Raw genomic sequence first — 18326 nt, forward strand, 5'->3', positions numbered from 1 at the left:
GTCAGGATGGATAAGGAATTACTGAACATCGTCTCGTATTCTTTTTCCACTTTCAAATAGACAATAAGAATATGTTTGACATCAAACAAAGTCATCTGATGAGTGTGGGGCAGCTTTCTCCACTATGGTGCAACATTTTAGGAGTTGATTTTTATAAGCATCATAATGTTCCCCACTCACACTGTGAGTGAAATAAAATGCACTCACAAAATCTATGAGCTGATTACTGTTCTTAAAGGGTTGCTGCCGTATCACTGTACCATTCAGTGATTTAATTACCAACAGCAACCTCCATTGTGACTAGTTTAGGCAGGAATTTATTGAGGGGTATTGGGTAAATCACAGGACTTCTTGGAGGACCAGAGAGCCAGGCTCTGAAGCTAGGCAGCCAAAAACAAGGTGCAACCATATCATGGAGGCCATTCTACCCAAAACACCAATGCCATGGCCACTTGGCACCAAGGACATCCAGAAATGGATACCAGAAGGTCTGCCACCACTCTTCCAAAGTCCTGGGTCCTTTTACCCAAGTAGAACATCAACTCTCGATTTCCTGCCTCCTCAGCTGAGGTCAAGTTATGCCTGGATAGTCTGACTGCTGAAAAACCCAGGTCACATTCCCAAACCCCAGGTGGAAGGAAGTCTGGGAATGTGAGGGTTCTGATTTCAACCTTGAAAAGTTAGACCATATAATGTGGGAAATGACTCAAAATAGTTGTAGTCTTGCAGTGGACATTATCATCAATAAGTCCTTTGCCCATGCCCCCTTGATCCCTTTCCTATCCTTACACATGCCAGGCGCACTCCTAACAGCCAGCCAGCACCTTCCTCTCTGTCAGTGAACTATTCCTGAAATATCCTCATTCCTATATACTATGGTCTCAATGTTATGTCTCCCTCAGAACTCATAAAATCCTAAACCCCAAGGTGATGGTATTGAGAGGTGGGCTTTAGGGAGGTTATTAGGTCATGATTTGGATTAATATCCTTGTAAAAAGGACCCTATAGAGTTACCCCCTCCTTCCACCACTTGAGGACACAGTGAAAAGGCACTGCCTATAAACTGGGAGAAAGGCTTCACCAGATACCAAATCTGCCAGCACCTTGATCTTGAAAGTCCCAGCCTCCAGAACTGTGAGAAGTAAATTCCATTGTTTATTTATAAAACCACTGAGTTTACAGTGTTTCGTTACAGCAGTGCAGATGCACTAAAACACCTTACCCCAACCAGGACCCTCTGAAGTGGGACCTTCACAATAGCCAAGCTCCCCAATGGACATGAACCTGCTATCACTTCCTGCTCATCTTTCTTTCCTGTCCCACCTTCCCACACTCCTACCAGTTTTTCCTGGGAACACTTTCTTTGACACAAATCCTCACTTCAGAGTTTGCTTCAGAGAAACCCAACAAGTACCTAGAATTGGACCTACACAAAGTAAGCACTCAACAAGTATTCATTAGAAGGAAGGAAGCAGCCACTAATTTGCTACGCAGGACGATGGCCGCCATACTCTTTGATCCAGATTCCTGGATGTGGCTCACAAAATAGGCCCTCCCCACATTGGGTTCTCTTACATCACGGGAACAGCCGCCACTCGTGGGAGCAGAAGAGAGGAGCCCAACAGCTGACACTAGGGTGCACTTTGCCCGGTTAGTGAGGAGTCTTGCCTTACTTGTTATATAATTTTGGACAGTTTGCGTATTCTTTTTTGGGCGCCAGGTTTTTTACCCTCAGGGAAGAGAGATACAAACACAGAAGGGGGAAAGTCTAGGATAAAAACATCTAAGATTGGATTGCACTTGGAAGCACCAGTATGACCTTTTGGTTTCTGGTGTATGATAAATTGAAAAATATATTTAGGTACACAAACACACACCTGGTTGTGTACATATGTACATACATAATTCCTGACTCTGTCCACTGAGAAGTCAAAGCAGCAGTGAGTGTACCGGTAGCAATGTGATACCCAACACCTAGACTTTGGTCTTTGTTTTATTGAAGTATAGTGGATTTATAATATTGTGTTAATTACTATTGCAAAGTGACTCAGAGATTATATATATGTATATTCTGTTTTTGCATGCATGCTCAGTCATGTCTGACTCTGTCCAACCCCATGGACTGTAGTCCACCAAGCTCCTCTGTCCCTGAAATTTTTCTAGGCAAGAATACTGGAGTGGGTTGCCACTTCCTCTTTCAGGGTATCTTTCCAACCTAGGGATCAAACCTGGGTTTCCTGCATTGCAGGCGGATTCTTTACTACTGTGCCCCCTGGGAAGCCCATATATTCTATATAGAGAGAATATATAAAATATATATTCTTTTTCATGATAGTTTATTACAGGATTTTGAATACAGTTCTCTGTGCTGTGCAGTAGGACCTTGTGTTTATCATTCTATATACACCACTTTGCATCCTCTAATCCCAAACTCCCGATCCATCCCTCTCCCTCCCTCATCCCCGTGGCAACTACAAATGTATTCACTATGTGATTCTGTTTCTGTTTCACAGATAGGTTCATTTGGTCATATTTTAGATTCCACATATAAGTGATGTCATACGGTACGTACCTTTCTCTTTGGAATCACTTCACACCTTGGTTTCTTTTGGCCATGACATACCGAATCTTAGTTACCCGACCAGGGATGGAACCCGTGCCTCTGCAGTAGAAGCACTGAGTCTATGGGCCTGCCAGGGAAGTCCCGTATAGACCTCAGTTTCCAAATACCACTCTCCTCAAAAGGAACCAGAGCTCCTTGGAGAAATGGCTAATTCCAGAGCTAAATTAGGGAAAGTATATAATAAATCTGGAACCTCTTATACCAGAAAATATGGAAATTCTGAAAGACTGATAGGAATATTTCAAAATTGTACAAAAACCAGAGGCTTAATTTGGGACAATTTAGCATCAAAAGAGTCATAGCAATTGATTATAATCCATTTAATAAAACAGGAACCCATGAACTTAATAATACTAAGATAGATACATTGGGGGTGGTACAGGAAATTTTTACTTTACAGTAGAATGTCAAATAATAAATGTAGACAAGATGATAGAACAGATGATTAGCATGTAGAAAACTTTATAGTAAAAATTGTTTTGATCGAGGAACAAAAACAGATACTAATACAAATGACTGAAGGTGTGATCAGAAACAGAATTTTAACATGGTCTCAAGTATCTCCAGACAAAACACTCATTCAATAACATTACAGTGAAAAATCTAGCAGATGTCTTCTTATCAAATGATAAAAGTTAACTTTTCACCAGTTAATGAGACAAATCAACATCATGTCCCTTCTGATGTAATGCAACAAGAGGAATACAGAATCACTTCTGTACTAGTCTTGCCCAAAATGCATACCTGAAATCCAATCATGAGGAAACATCAGACAAACGCAAACTGACAGACATTCTGCAAAGTAATTGTCCCATTCACTTCAAAACTGTCAAGGTCATGAAAAAAAGGAGAGACCAGGAACTGTTCCAGATAAAATAAAACTAATGAGACATGACAATTAAATGCAATTCATGATCTTGGATGAATCTTGAGCCTATAAAAGACTTTATTTGGGGGGGGGGGGGGGGACTGTAACATATTTCTCAAGAACCATTTTGACTCCAGATGCCTCCATGAGGTTTACTGTGGCTTTTACTGGTTTGCACCACTTCTCAACTTCTCCTTCTGCCCGATTGTTTCCTTTTCCTCCCCTTTACAGTTGTTGGTCCCTAAAGCACTCCTTAGAAAGTATCTTGCACACTCAACTCCATCTCTCAGAGTCTGGTTCCTAAAGAAACTCTACCTGAAGCAAAAGGAATGAGTAGGATCTTAACAGTCAAAGGTTGAGATGAGGTGCATTCTACACATGAAAACTGGTCTAAGGAAAGTCTCATATTAGAAAATAAACAGCACAACTGATGGCTGGGATCCTGAGAGCAGAGGGCAGCTTGATATGAGATAAAGCTGCAAAGATAGATTAGGGCAAGTCCATACAGGATGTTGCTGGCCACATTAATGGTTTGAGTTTGTCTTAAACCCTGCATGTTCAGTTGTGTCCGATTCTTTGAGACCCCATGGACTGTAGCCCATCAGGCTCCTCTGTCCTTGGAATTTTCCAGGCAAGAATACTGGAGAGGATTGCCATTTCCTCCCCCAGAGGATCTTCCCAACCCAGGGACTGAATCTGAACCTGGGTCTCCTGCATTGGCAGGCTGATTCTTCACCACTGAGCTTGTGTTAAGAGTGATAGAAAGTCACAATGGATAGGAATCTGTCTGCCAATGCAGAAGACATTAGGTCCACCCCTGGTCCAGGAAGACCCCACATACCTCGGAGCAACGAAGCCCATGTGCCACAACTACTGAAGCGTAGGTGCCTGGAGCCTGTGCTCCGCAACAAGAAAAGCCTGTGTCCTACACAGAGGAGCGCCCACTCACTGCAGGCAGAGAAAGCCTGCACAACGCAACAAAGGCACAGCACAGTCAGAAATCAATAAATGAAATCTTTAAGAAGAGAGTAAGGGGAAGCCACTGGAGGCTGGAGAGTAGAGTGGGGTGGGGCAGGCAGTGCATAATAAGATTTGCAACTGGAAGGGATTGCTATTACTGTGGCAGAATGTGGAAAACAAGACTGTAGAAGGCAGGGAATTTGGAAAGACTATTGTAGCGGTCTAAATAAAACACCATGGTCATTTAGACTAGAGGGTGGCGATGAGGATGGAAAATTCTGGATTGACTCAAGAAATGCTGAGAAGGTAAAAAAAATGACATGACTTCATGTTGGATACAGACCATAAGGAAGGGGAGGTGTTAAGGATGATACCTGGATTTTTAGTTTGCTAAACTAACTAAATGGCACCATTCAGTGAGGGAGAAACATCAACAGAGGATCAGGTTTAGTGGAGAGATCATGAGTTTGGGAGAACATGAACTTCCATTGACAACCAAATGTGGGGCTCTGGAAACCAAGGAAAGAGAATGTTTCCAGAAGAGGGAGAGATCAACTGTGTTGAAAGTTATAGAGAGGTAAGGTAATATGTAGCTCAAAAATACCGATGAGAGAGCTGCTTCAAAGGAATGGCGAAGCCAGGTTGGACTGGGCTGAGAAGTGAGAAGGAGGAAAGAAAAGAGAGTCGCTTTTCCTTCCACTACAGGAGAAAAAAATAATAAAACAGGAAACATATCAGCCTAAAAGAAAAGTGTCCTAATTCTAACCAAATCAAATATCAACTGAATTCAAGCTCCTCTTGGGATAAAAATTAATCTTAATGTATACATGTCGTTTTACCTAGTTCTCTGAACTCCCAAGGAACCAGCTCTAGAAAAACAAGATAGCTAGTTGTTACCACCACCATCTGGATTAGAAAATAACAATTCTGCAAAGAAATTGCTACAAGAAAAAAAAAGCTACAAAAAAGTCACTTCAAAAAGTGAAGCAAGTCATTCTTTGTTCAGCTTTATCGACTACCCCCTAACCTAGGTAAAAGATATGGATGTTTTTGTACAAATTCAATAAACAAATGTCCTGAATTTAAAACCCAGTTCACTGATGGAGTGTTGTATCCTTGCTCTCTTCTTTGCCTCAAATGGGAAAATACACATCCTTAGCTTTTAAAGTTCATGCCTTCCCCTCGCACCCTAGAGCCCATGCTCTGCACCGAGAGGCCACTGCAATGAGAATACAGCTAGAGGACAGCCCTGCTCTCCCCAACGAGAGAAAAGTCTGCGTAGCAGTGAAGACCCAGCACAGCCATAAGTAAACAAACAAATAAACAAATAGAAATTAAAAGTAAAGTTCATGCTTTCTTCTTTGTTCTACACTTAGGACATATCTTTCCACAATGTTTTTCTCACATATCCAAAACTTAGGTTCCAGATCAGCTTCTATCCGTGAGTCTTTTCTGGTTACACCCGTATCACACCTTTTTTGGGAACCCTTAGCATTTGTGCATTTAAGGTGTAATGCTGCCAACCAGGTCTTGCTCTCAAATTGCTAAATATTTTCCACAATAGATTATGAAGTCCCAGCAGGCAGAGACTATGACTCCCCATTCTCTAAAAGGTTGCCAAGACCCTATGTATCAATATATTTGAATTAAGTGGAACATTGTAAACTAATCATAATTTACACTGCTCAAAAACCCCATTTATATCTCCATATCCCAGTCCTCAAATTTCCCTATAAATAATAGCTAACATTTACTGATTACTATATACCATTCACTGTTACAGACACCACGTATTAACACTTACAATTCTCCCAACAACCCTATGACATAGATATTACTATTCTTGCTTTGCGGATAAGAAACCGGAGGTACAGAAAGGCCAAGTGACACAGTAAATGGCAGAGTTGACAGTCAAAGAGAGACAGACACTGAAGCCCACTTTCTTTTTAGCAACAGAAAAATAACCCTAATAAAAGAGGGATGGGGTGGGGAGGAAGGTGGGAGGGGGGATCAGGATGGGGAACACATGTAAATCCATGGCTGATTCATGTCAATGTATGGCAAACACCACTACAATATTGTAAAGTAATTAGCCTCCAACTAATAAAAATAAATGGGAAAAAAATAACCCTAATAAATCCTGGTCCTATATGTCCAGGTTTACTGATGTGCCAGGATTAAGTAACAAGTTTAACAGCCAGAATTTAAAAGAAATTCTACTCTATTAGTAATTCATCACAAGTGGGGCATTTTCTGTCTCCTGTCTCCGCTGCAGAACTCGTTGTAGTTCTTGCGGCCCATAGGTGGCGCTGCAGTGACAGGTATGTGCTCAGGCTTCATCAATGGGAGGGGCAGATGCGGGGGGCGAGAACTCCATTCAAAGCCCCGCGGTAGGAGGAGCCCTGGGGAGGGGAGGGGACGGCGAGTGTTGCGCAGTGCGCAGACGCAGGACCGGGCCCTCCCGCCCCGAGAGTGAGGGCTGCTGGGCCTGATGACGTGGCCTGGTGGCGTCTGCTCCGGTGAGCCACCGGGAAAGCCGGCGCCCCCGGAACCGTCCGTGGCCTAGTCCTGACGCACGCGTGCTTGTGAGCCGGGGATAGCGGCGGCGGCGGCGGCGGCAGTCTGGCCTGCGGGGACCTGACGGGGCCGTTGCCATGGGGGAGTGACGCGCCCGCGCCCGCTGTTCCGCGAAGCGGAGAGACATGTGTAGACCCCGCCGCGGGGGTAGCGGCGGCGGCGGCGGCGGCTCCTGATCCCCGGGATGGAGGAGAAATACGGCGGGGACGTGCTAGCCGGCCACGGCGGCGGCGGCGGCGGCGGCCTTGGGCCGGTGGATGTGCCCAGCGCTCGGTAAGGGACCGATCGGGCTCCCGCTTCCGGAGCCGCTCTCTCCCTGCGCCCGCCCGGCCGCTGCCCGGATCCTCCCCGTGCACTCGGGACCCGACGGCCGACAGCCCGGAACGCCCGCCTGGGTGCAGTCCGCGCTCCGCGGCAGCTCTCATTGGCTCCCGGGTTCCCCGCTACGGGATAAATGCTCTAGGACCCGGGAAGGTTCCGCCTGAGTTTCTGGTGTTCAGAGCGGTTCGTTAACCTTAGAACTGCTGGCCAGTTCACGTGAGAGGTTTTCTGACCTGTCAGAAGAATTTCTGTTGGCTGTTCCTCCCTCAGATAGTAGTTTGGTGATATTTAACCTTTATGACGTCTGCTGCGTACCTTTTAGAGGAAGGGTCACCATCACCTCTTCAGGCGAGCAGATCAAAGTACAAACAGAAGAACTTTGGTGTTCAGGTTATAACCCCGCACATCAAGAATCCAGCCCCCCCCCCCTCTAGTTTTTCTTTTTCTTTCTTCGCCTATTTTGTTTTATCATTAATTAAGAAATGCGTGCGCATTGTCAAAAAGTTCGAACGGTACAGAAATTCATAGAGTGAAAAGGAAAAGTTCCCCTCTCCCCGTAATGTTCCCACGAACGCCAGAAAGGTCAGTCACCACTTTTCAGCTTGTCTTTCTGGACCTATGCTAATTTCTGAGGTAGTGTCGCAGGATGCACGAAATAGGGCTCAGCAGTTTGATTGAACCTGATTTTCATCGCCTTTATTTTTTCATCGCCTTTATATTTAATAGGGTTAATGAAGTTAGGTGTTTCTTGTTCTTGGATATCTCCTTTGAGACTGGAAGATTGTTTTGCTAAATTCTTTGGAACTGTATAAATAGCATTATTAACATAACTATTTTTCTGTGAAATGCTGAGCCACTTAAATCAGCTTCATTTTTTGTAGTACAAATTTACTTTTCTAATCTGTCTTGAACAGCTCATTTTTGTAAAATAAAAACATGGTGGTGGTGGTTTAGTCGCTAAGTCGTGTCCAACTCTTTTGCAACCCCATGGACTGTAACCAGCGCCAGGCTCCTCTGTCCATGGGATTTCCAGGGCAAAAATACTGTAGTGGGTTGCCAGTTTCTTCTCCAAAAGGTCTTCTTGACCCAGGGATCAAACCTGGGTCTCCAGCATTGCAGGTGGATTCTTTACTGACAGCCACCAGGGAAGCTCAAAAAAAACATCCTATCAAGTATTGTTTACTGAGATGTGACAGCTAAATGCAATAGGCAATTCTGGTGTAGATTTAATACTGGAGAAAATGTGGTAAAGGATAGTACTGGGTCAGTTAATAAAAGTGGACTGTAGATGACAGATTAGATAAAAATATATCCGTGTTAAATTTCCTGTAGTTTATAACTCTGATTTCAGAAGAGAATGTTCTTGGGTTTAGGAATACAAGTAATTAGGGATAGAGGAGCATAATATCTGTAACTTACTCTTAAATAGTTCAGAAAAAAAAAAAGTTTGCACCTGCCAATGCAGGAAATGTGGGTTCAATCCCTGGTTGGGGAAGATCCCCTGGAGAAGGGGATCTAAAAGACCCCACATGCTGTCAGGAAGACCGGAGATCATGAGTGCCATAACGGAGACCTGGAGCAGCCAGGTTGAAAGAATTTTTCTTTATTATATAGACTGAAAATCAAATTCTGATTATAATCTGCAACAAAAGCTAATTGACAGATTCTTAATGGATATTTCTATGCCTGAATTCACAAATATAAATTGTTTTACATGTTTCTATGTTGGCTTCAATAAATCCTCTTGGCAGGAAAGAGCAGAGGGTGACAACCAGCATTTGTTAAGCACTTCCTATATTCCAGGGACTCTGCATGCAGCATTTCACTTAAGCCTTACAACAGCACTGCAGACTCATTAGTTGTGTCCTTGTCTCACAGATCAGGAAACTGGGACATAGAAAAGTAATTTTTCTAAGGTCACACACCTAGTAACTGAGCTGGGAGTTAAGCTAGAAGCTTCCTTTTTATTTATGTATTCATTTTTGGCGGTGCTGGGTCTTGGCTGTGCGGACTTTTCTCCCGCTGCGGAGAGCAGGGGCTGCTCTCTGCTTCAGTGTGAGGGCGTACTGTGTGGCTTCTCCTGTGGACCTCAGGCTGCGGGGGCGTGCGGACTTCAGTGCGGTGACTCTTGGCTCTAGAGCACAGACTCGGTAGTTGTGGCACCATCACTGAGTGGGCTGCTCAGTTAGTTGGTTCTTCCATGTGGGATCTTCCCAGACCAGGGTTCAAACCCATGTCTCCTGCATTAATTGATAATTGCAGTAATTGATAATTATTGAATTGATTGATAATTATTGGATGAACCCATGTCTCCTGCACTGACTGATAATTATTGAATTGATTTATAATTACTGCATTTATTGATAATTATTGAATGTCTCCTGCATTGCAGGCAAATTCTTTACCACTGAGCCACCCGTGAAGCCCCCAAACTTCATTTACACTGCTTTCTACGTAGTAGACACTTAAATATTTATTGAATGAATCAAGATAGAATTACATACACTGATTCTGTCTTTTAACTGGAGAACTGTGAGCTGCTACAGTGGGCAAAGCCTGAAAGGCAGGTTTGAATCCAGACTCAGATTTCAGTAATTTCAGATTTGAAGAATGAGTTTTTTCCTAACCCTTTACAGAAAATACCAGCGATACCCTTGATGAGGCTAGTTAATGGCAGATAATGATTTACAAGTCAGGAAGGTGGATTGGATCCCAATAAGTTGCCTGAAGGATCAGTGAGTGGCTCAGAAGCCACTGACGCCATTTAAGAGCCTCCCTTCCTCACCCCTGAAAATTTCCCTCTTGTTATGTTTCCCTTTGCAACGTGAACTAGGGATTATGTGCTTATTATTAATAGTATATGGTTATCTGGCCTTAGCTAGTGTTTTGTTGTTAGCCCCACAGGAAGACTTCATTAGTTGACACTTTAAAAATCAAAGTATCTACCTTTCAGGTAAATATTCAAATAGTTTTCCAAATAATGACCAAAAAACTTCAATATATATTACATGAAAAATCACATAAAAATATCAAAATATGTGTACAGTGGTAAATACATGAATGTATCTAAAATATGTGCTTTTCCATACATGGAGATGCAAAGGAAAAGGTTTGGAAGGATGTCCCCAGTTGGGCACCTGTGAGCAGAAAATTAGGAATGGTTTTATTTAAAACGTTGATAACAAGCAGCTACTCGGGAATTACTGTTTTTTTGTTGTTTTGTTGTTTTTAATTAAGAAGGAAAAGCATCCCTGGTGGCTCAGTGATAAAAATCTTCCTGCCAGTGCAGAAGACACAGGTTCAGTCCCTGATCCAGAAAGATCTCACATGCTCCAGAGCAGCTAAGCCCTTGAGCCACAACGGTTGAGCCTGTACCCCAGAGCTGGGGAACCACAAGTACTGAAGCCCACTCACCCTAGAGCCCAAGCTCCACAAGAGAAACCACCGCAGTGAGAAGCCCACACACCGCAACTAGAGTAGCAAGTGTTACAGGGACTTCCCTGGGGGTCCAGGGGGTAAGCAGCCACCTTGCGGTGCAGGGATGTGGGTTCAGTCCCTGGTGGGGAACTAAGACCCCACATGCCTGGGAGCAGCTGAGACTGTGTGGCAGAGCTAGAGAGTCCGTGCGCTGCAGTGAAAGATCCCTCATGCTGAAACTGAGATGCATGCAGCCAAATAAATAGTTTCCAAAAGAAATACTATGTTTAATGTTCCGTATGACTGAATCTTGCCATTAAAGTGCCAAATTTTTAAGTTTTGTTAGCACTTTAAATAAAAATTATTTAGAAATAATTTTACATATTCCCCTATCTTAAAACAAGTCTATTAAGTATAGTTTACCTTTTTCTTGATGTGGAGACTTGATTTGTATCTGACTGTTTGTGACTGCATGGACCATAGCCCATCAGGCTCCTCTGTCCATGGAATTTTTCAGGCCAGAACACTGGAGTGGGTTACCATTTCCTGCTCCAGGGACTCTTCCCAGCCCAGGGATGGAACTCAAGTCTCTTGTGTCTCCTGCCTTCTTTACCACCATGCCACCTGGGAAGCCCAGCTGCAGCACACACTCTCTAGTTGTGGCTCTTGGGCTTAGTTGTTCCACGGGATGTGGGATCCTAGTTCCCCCACCAGGGGTCAAACTCACATTTTTTTATTGGGTTGTTTATTTTTTCTACTTAGTCTTTAATACACACACACCTGAGATTCTGAAGACTACTTTTGTTTACCTAGCAATTAGTTGCTTCCACATTTATTCCTTTAGATCTCTGCTTATTAACCTGGGTCACATAAATACTTGTTTCTTGCCTGTCTTCTTTAGACCTCAAACTCCTTGAAGGGAGGGCCTCTATTACAAGTTTCTTGGATAGCACCTAGAAATGCATTGAATTGTAAGTAACCAAACTAAGAGAGCTTTAAACAAATACGGATATATTCTTCTCACATAAAAGAAGCCAGAGGCTGCCAGTATTGATTCAGCCCCTCAGTAGTACCATCTAGGAGCAGATTCTTGGCCTTTGCTCTCTGCCATTCCAAGTATGACCCTCATATTCAGGCTTATTGTCAAATGGATGACATTTTTTAAAGAACATTAAGATTTTGATAACATTTTTAAGATAAATTTTAGATAAAAGTCCTCCTTTGAAGTCAGAAAGAATGCAGAACTAGTTCCAGGTGCATCAGGCCCTTTTATCAGGAGGGAAGGCTGTCGTACCTGAAACCAACCCGTCAGACTGGTCTCATTAGACTCCAGTGACACCTGGCACATAGTAAGTGAGCAGGGAATGTTTGAAAATTGACTTCACAGCTCCTGAGGGCTGTCCAATGCCCTTTGCTGGCATCAGGAATCCCCAGATTGCCTGGGTTTTTAATGTACGTCTGTCTGTTTTTGCTGGTCTCTTGTTTTATCCTCCCTGTCTTGTTGACAGTGTCTGTCTTTGTGTCCTTTCTTCTATCCTGCTGCCTTATTTTTACATCTAGTTAAGAGCTGAAGGAGTGAAGCACTTGAGGCTTCGAGCTTCTCTCTCTCTTCCCTCATTCTGCATTCATGCCTGGGTGGATGACAGTTTCAATTGCCAGAAGCTTGACTGCCAGTTATGTACTGTATTACTGTGCTGTCTGTATTGCTATGCTAGACATTGCTGTATCACACAAATGTTAACAGCAGAGTAAGCATTCTTTCATTTAGGAAACATTTGCTGAGCACATATTATGTAAGTCCCCTTGTTAAGAACTGAATAAATAAACAGAAGAGTTCTAACTCAAAAGTAGTATTTTTATTGGCTAATTACAAATTTCTCCCATGATCATTTGCATTAATGTAGTTAATTTACTTCAGTCTATCTGAAATTTTTTCTCTAGCTTAAGTGAAGTTGCTCGGTCGTATCCGACTCTTCGCAACCAGATAGACTGTAGCCCGCTGTGCTCCTCCGTCCATGGGATTCTCCAGGCAGGAATACTGGAGTGGGTTGCCATGCCCTTCTCCAGGGGATCTTCCCGATCCAGGGATCAAACCTGCGTGTTTCCCGCATTGCAGGCAGACTCTTTACCCTCTGAGCCACCAGGGAAGCCCTAGCTTAAATAGAGAAAATCTACATTAATCTTGGGTTTAATATGCATTTTGTTTGTAATATTTAATGATTTTACCCTTTGTGAGGGCCACTGTGAATGTATAATTGGAAACGGTTTAGAAGATGGGAATCCCCAAATCCTTCTGGATGAACTTGGGTTTTCTATGTGACCTAGTAAAAGAGCATACTTAAGAGTCAAGGGCTGGGCCCTCGCTAACTCTGTGGACTTCAATTTCCCAATCTGTGACAGGAGAGGAATTGGACTAGAGAATCTCCAAGGTGTTTTTCAGCTCTTAAATGTTAGTGGTTTGTTTTTTCTAGTGCATATACATTTACTTTCATACCTACATAATTGCCAGAAATGTGATAGATTTTTCATGTCATACTGTATTTTCAACCAGTCTGCAAACAATCTAATAACAAAATACACTCAGTTTTCTGTTGTTGTTATAGCCATAATTTTATTATTTTTTCCAGTACTCCTTTTCTCATTGAGATATAACTTACTGTAAAATGCATAGATTTTAAAGGTACCAGTTTGCATTTTTCACAAATGCATATTCATCTTTCAGCACAATCAAGCTGTAGGCTGTTTTTATCACCCCAGAAAATCTGCTTGATCTTTTAAACAGAAATTTCAATATTTATACTGTTCTATAGGTAGATTAAGTAGGAACCTCTGTGCTTTAGGATTTGAGTTACATCATTCTGCAAAATATTTTTATTAGCTTTTTGGTGATAATTATCACATTGTTAAAATTCCCAAATGGCACCATTAAAAGGTCCCACAGATTATGTTCATGAAAAGAAAAACCATTTTGTTCTAAATCTGATTTTCTTTAATGTTATTTGGTCTAAAACAGAAAATGAGCTGTCAGATGGTGAAGATGGTAGAATTGTTGAGATTCATTCTTTCAGGAGCTGAAATTTATTTTCACAGTTGCATTAAAACTTCCAAAAGTATATATTTTGATGTCTTCTTAAGCAGATTACTGTTTGTTGATTTAGTGCCATGAGACTTAATGATTCACACTTAGTGATTTTTTAGAGCATCCTGTGTACATTGGTATCATTGCAAATCCAACTGTTTTAGCACTACTATTTGAATGACTAAGGTTTGCTTTAAACTTCTGTGTCTGCTTTCTTGTTTTTCCTCCCATGGGTAGAGACTTCTTCCTCTGCTGTGCTGCTCTGCACATCCCCTGTATCTCCTTTTTAATATATTAACTCCTGTTAGATGTAAGCTTTGCAAGTAGTCTCCTGGGTGACTTGTGAAGACGGTCTGTTAGAATTTCTCAAATTTTTATCTCATTCTTTTTCATTTCTAACTTGTGTGTGTTTTATAATATATAATAATATCAATGTAGTAGTACATGTTTGTAATATCTAGATAAATAATGGGTTTCAGGTGCTTTTTTTTTTTAAATACTAGAGGTATATGATCAAAGAAGACTCAGTTCAGTTCAGTCTAGCTGCTAAGTTGTGTCCGACTCTGCGACCCCATGGACTGCAGCACACCAGGCCTCCCTGTCCATCAGCAACTCCTGGAGTTTACTCAAACTCATGTCCATTGAGTCGGTGATGCCATCCATCTCATCCTCTGTTGTCCCCTTCTCCTCCCGCCTTCAATCTTTCCCAGCATCAGGGTCTTTTCAAATGAGTCAGTTCTATTAAGCTGGAAAACAGATGATTTCCTGTTTTCTGATTGATCTTTCAGGAGTTACTTTTACATTTCTTTTTATGGCAGCACCAGGTTTTCATGGATGCACTGTTCTTTCTTGTCCGAGAATATATAGTTCTTTGATGTTCTCTACTATTGCCTATGCTCTCTGTATCTTTTAAATTTCTTTTGTTATTTTAGTTTGATCTCTCATTATAGACTTATTGTAAAGGATTAATTACCCAGATTTGGCTTTTCATATGTGAGTGAGGCCTAAAAAGCTAGTTAGAAGACTTGTGTAGGGCTTGTCCCCTGGTGGGCTTCCCAGAGAAGGGTTCTCCTGCTGGGAGATTGAAGTCTGACAGTTAGGATGTTAGAGCTAAATGAGGAAAGGCAGGTGTGTTGGGGTAAAGAAGGGAAACTTCCTTTTAATCTCTATGGTTTTAGTCCAACACCTCATCCTTCTTTTTCCAATTGCCTTTTGTCTAGACCTCTCCAGAGGCTGAACTTCACTTTTTCTGTCCTCATTGAGGGAGAATGGTTGCCTGGCTGTGCTGGGTGGGATTCTGGAGACCTAACTACTTGGCACATTTCTAGAGTGTGTGTGTGTGTGTGTGTGTGTTAGTCACTCAGTCATGTCCAACTCTTTTCAGCCCCATGGATTATAAACCCCCAGGCTCCTCTGTCCATGGGATTCTCCAGGCAAGAATACTGGAGTGGTTTCCATTCCCTTCTCCACACCCTTTCTGAGGTGCTTCACATTCCTAAGCCTTTTCAAGACTGTGGGTCAGGTCACTTGACTTCAACTATGACTACTGCAGCCACTTAACAAAGCAGAAGAGGAAAAACGTCAGGCATTTGCCATCCTCTCCCTTCCTATATTGTGGTCTCATTTCATGACAGAGTTTGGTTTCTGTTTTTATTCTTTTTATTTGTTTGGAGTAATTATTTTAAAAGTGCATTATAAAGCAGTCAAGGCAACTCAGTAAATCAAAAATGTTTATTTTTAGTTTGGTTTTTTTTTTTTTTCTTCTTCCATTTATTTTTATTTGTTGGAGGCTGATTACTTTACAACATTGCAGTGGTTTTTGTCATACATTGAAATGAATTAGCCATGGATTTACATGTATTCCCCATCCCGGTCCCCCCTCCCACCCCCCTCTCCACCCCATCCCTCTGGGTCTTCCCAGTGCACCAGGCCTGAGCACTTGTCTCATGCATCCAACCTGGGCTGGTGATCTGTTTCACCCTAGATATACATGTTTCGATAGACTGTACCTTTACATAATACATTCATGTACATTGAAAAGAATCTGAAAGTATATATACCAGTGTTAGTAGTAGTAATCACAGGGGGAGTGAGTTGAGTTTTTGTTTGTTTCATCTTTTGTTTATATTTATGGTTTTCATAATGACCTCTATTGTATAATAAGAAAAAGATTTCAAAGTTCCTTGTGATTTCATTGATAACCAAAACTTGTTTCTGTTTTTATTTTTCAGATTAACGAAATATATTGTGTTACTATGTTTCACTAAATTATTGAAGGCTGTTGGACTTTTTGAATCATATGATCTCCTAAAAGTAGTTCACATTGTTCAGTTCATTTTTATATTAAAACTTGGGTGAGTGTGTTTAGTTCTTTTTTTCCTTAATGTTTTTTAATGTCTTTGAAAATTCTGTGTTAACTGAGTATCTTTAGGAAGTTTCACATAAAATATTTTGTGCATTTTATTCCTCCTGAAAAGCATTTGAGATATGTATATATATTTTAAGATAGACTACCTAAGGTTAGAGATAACAGGCTGGATTTTTAAAAAAAAAAAAATTGTCACACTCTATTAGCTTGCCAAAAACATCAACTTTTACTTTAGTTTGTGTTAAGGCGTGAAGAGATACCCCACAACCAAGGTAAGAGAAACCCCAGTAAAACAGTAGGCGCTGAGAGAGGGCATCAGAGGTCAGTCAGACTGAAACCACAATCACAGACAACTAGCCAATCTGATCACATGGACCATAGCCTTGTCTTAACTCAGTGAAACTAAGCCATGCCATGTAGGGCCACCCAAGATCGACGGGTCATGGTGGAAAGTTCTGACAAAACGTGGTCCACTGGAGAAGGGAATGGCAAACCACTTCAGTATTCTTGCCTTGAGAACCCCATGAACAGTATGAAAAGGCAAAAAGATAGGACACTGAAAGATGAGCTCCCCAGGTTGGTAAGTGCACAGTATGCTACTGGAGATCAGTGGAAAAATAACTACAGAAAGAATGAAGGGACTGAGCCAAAGCAAAAACACTACCCAGTTGTGGATGTGACTGGTGATAGAAGCAAGGTCTGATGCTGTAATGAGCAATATTACATAGGAACCTGGAATGTTAGGTCCATGAATCAAGGCAAATTGGAAGTGGTCAAATAGGAGATGGCAAGAGTGAATGTCAACATTCTAGGAATCAGCGAACTAAAATGGACTGGAATGGGTGAATTTAACTCAGATGACCATTATACCTACTATTGTGGGCAGGAATCCCTTAGAAGAAATGGAGTAGCCATCATGGTCAACAAAAGAGTCCAAAATGCAGTACTTGGATGCAATCTCAAAAGCGACAGAATGATATCTCTTCATTTCCAAGGCAAACCATTCAATAGCATGGTAATCCAAGTCTTTGCCCCAACCGGTAACACTGAAGAAGCTGAAGTTGAACGGTTCTATGAAGACCTATGAGACCTTCTAGAATTAACACCCAAAAAAGGTGTCCTTTTCTTTATAGGGGACTGGAGTGCAAAAGTAGGAAGTCAAGAAACACCTGAAATAACAGGCAAATTTGGCCTTGGAGTACAGAATGAAGCAGCCCAAAGGCTAATAAGAGTTTTGCCAAGAGAACTCACTGGTCATAGCAAACACCCTCTTCCAACAACACAAGAGAAGACTACACATGGACATCACCAGATGGTCAATACTGAAATCAGATTGATTATATTCTTTGCAGCCAAAGATGGAGAAGCTCTATACAGCCAGCAAAAACAAGACCAGGAGCTGACTGTGGCTCAGATCATGAACTCCTTATTGCCCAATTCAGACCTAAATTGAAGAAGGTAGGGAAAACCACTAGACCATTCGGGTATGACCTAAATCATATCCCTTATGATTATACAGTGGAAGTGACAAATAGATTTAAGGGACTAGATCTGATAGAGTGCCTGAAGTACTGTGGACTGAGATTTGTGACATTGTACAGGAGACAGGGAACAAGACCATCCCAAAGAAAAAGAAATGCAAAAAAGCAAAATGGCTGTCAGAGGAGGTCTTACAAATAGCTGTGAAAAGAAGAGAAGCGAAAAGCAAAGGAGAAAAGGAAAGATACACCCATTTGAATGCAGAATTCCAAAAAATAGCAAGGAGAGGTTAAGAAAGCCTTCAGTGATCAGTGCAAAGAAATAGAGGAAAATAATAGAATGAGAAAGACTAGAGATCTCTTCAAGAAAATTAGAGATACAAAGGGAACATTTCATGCAGAGATGGGCTCAACAAAGGACAGAAATGGTATGGACCTAAGAGAAGAAGAGGTGGCAAGAATACACAGAAGAACTGTACAAAAAAGATCTTCACAACCCAGATAATCATGATGGTGTGATCACTCACCTAAAGTCAGACATCCTGGAATGTGAAGTCAAGTGGGCCTTAGGAAGCATCACTACAAACAAAACTAGTGGAGGTGAATGGACTTCCAGTTGAGCTATTTCAAATGCT

General features: G+C 41.9%; 1 protein-coding gene across 1 annotated transcript in view; it reads left to right on the forward strand.

Annotated features, from left to right (window-relative positions):
• The first annotated feature begins 6924 nt into the window (after positions 1-6924).
• Positions 6925-18326, forward strand: part of SLC30A5 (solute carrier family 30 member 5) — a 32504-nt gene continuing 21102 nt past the window's right edge. The window contains exons 1-2 of the mRNA XM_070476778.1: positions 6925-7301; positions 16077-16199. Coding sequence (XP_070332879.1) covers positions 7213-7301; positions 16077-16199 — 212 coding nt within the window. The 5' untranslated portion in view covers positions 6925-7212. The remainder of the gene's footprint in view (positions 7302-16076; positions 16200-18326) is intronic.

This window comes from Odocoileus virginianus, chromosome 14, assembly GCF_023699985.2.
Source record: "Odocoileus virginianus isolate 20LAN1187 ecotype Illinois chromosome 14, Ovbor_1.2, whole genome shotgun sequence".
NCBI lineage: Eukaryota > Metazoa > Chordata > Mammalia > Artiodactyla > Cervidae > Odocoileus > Odocoileus virginianus.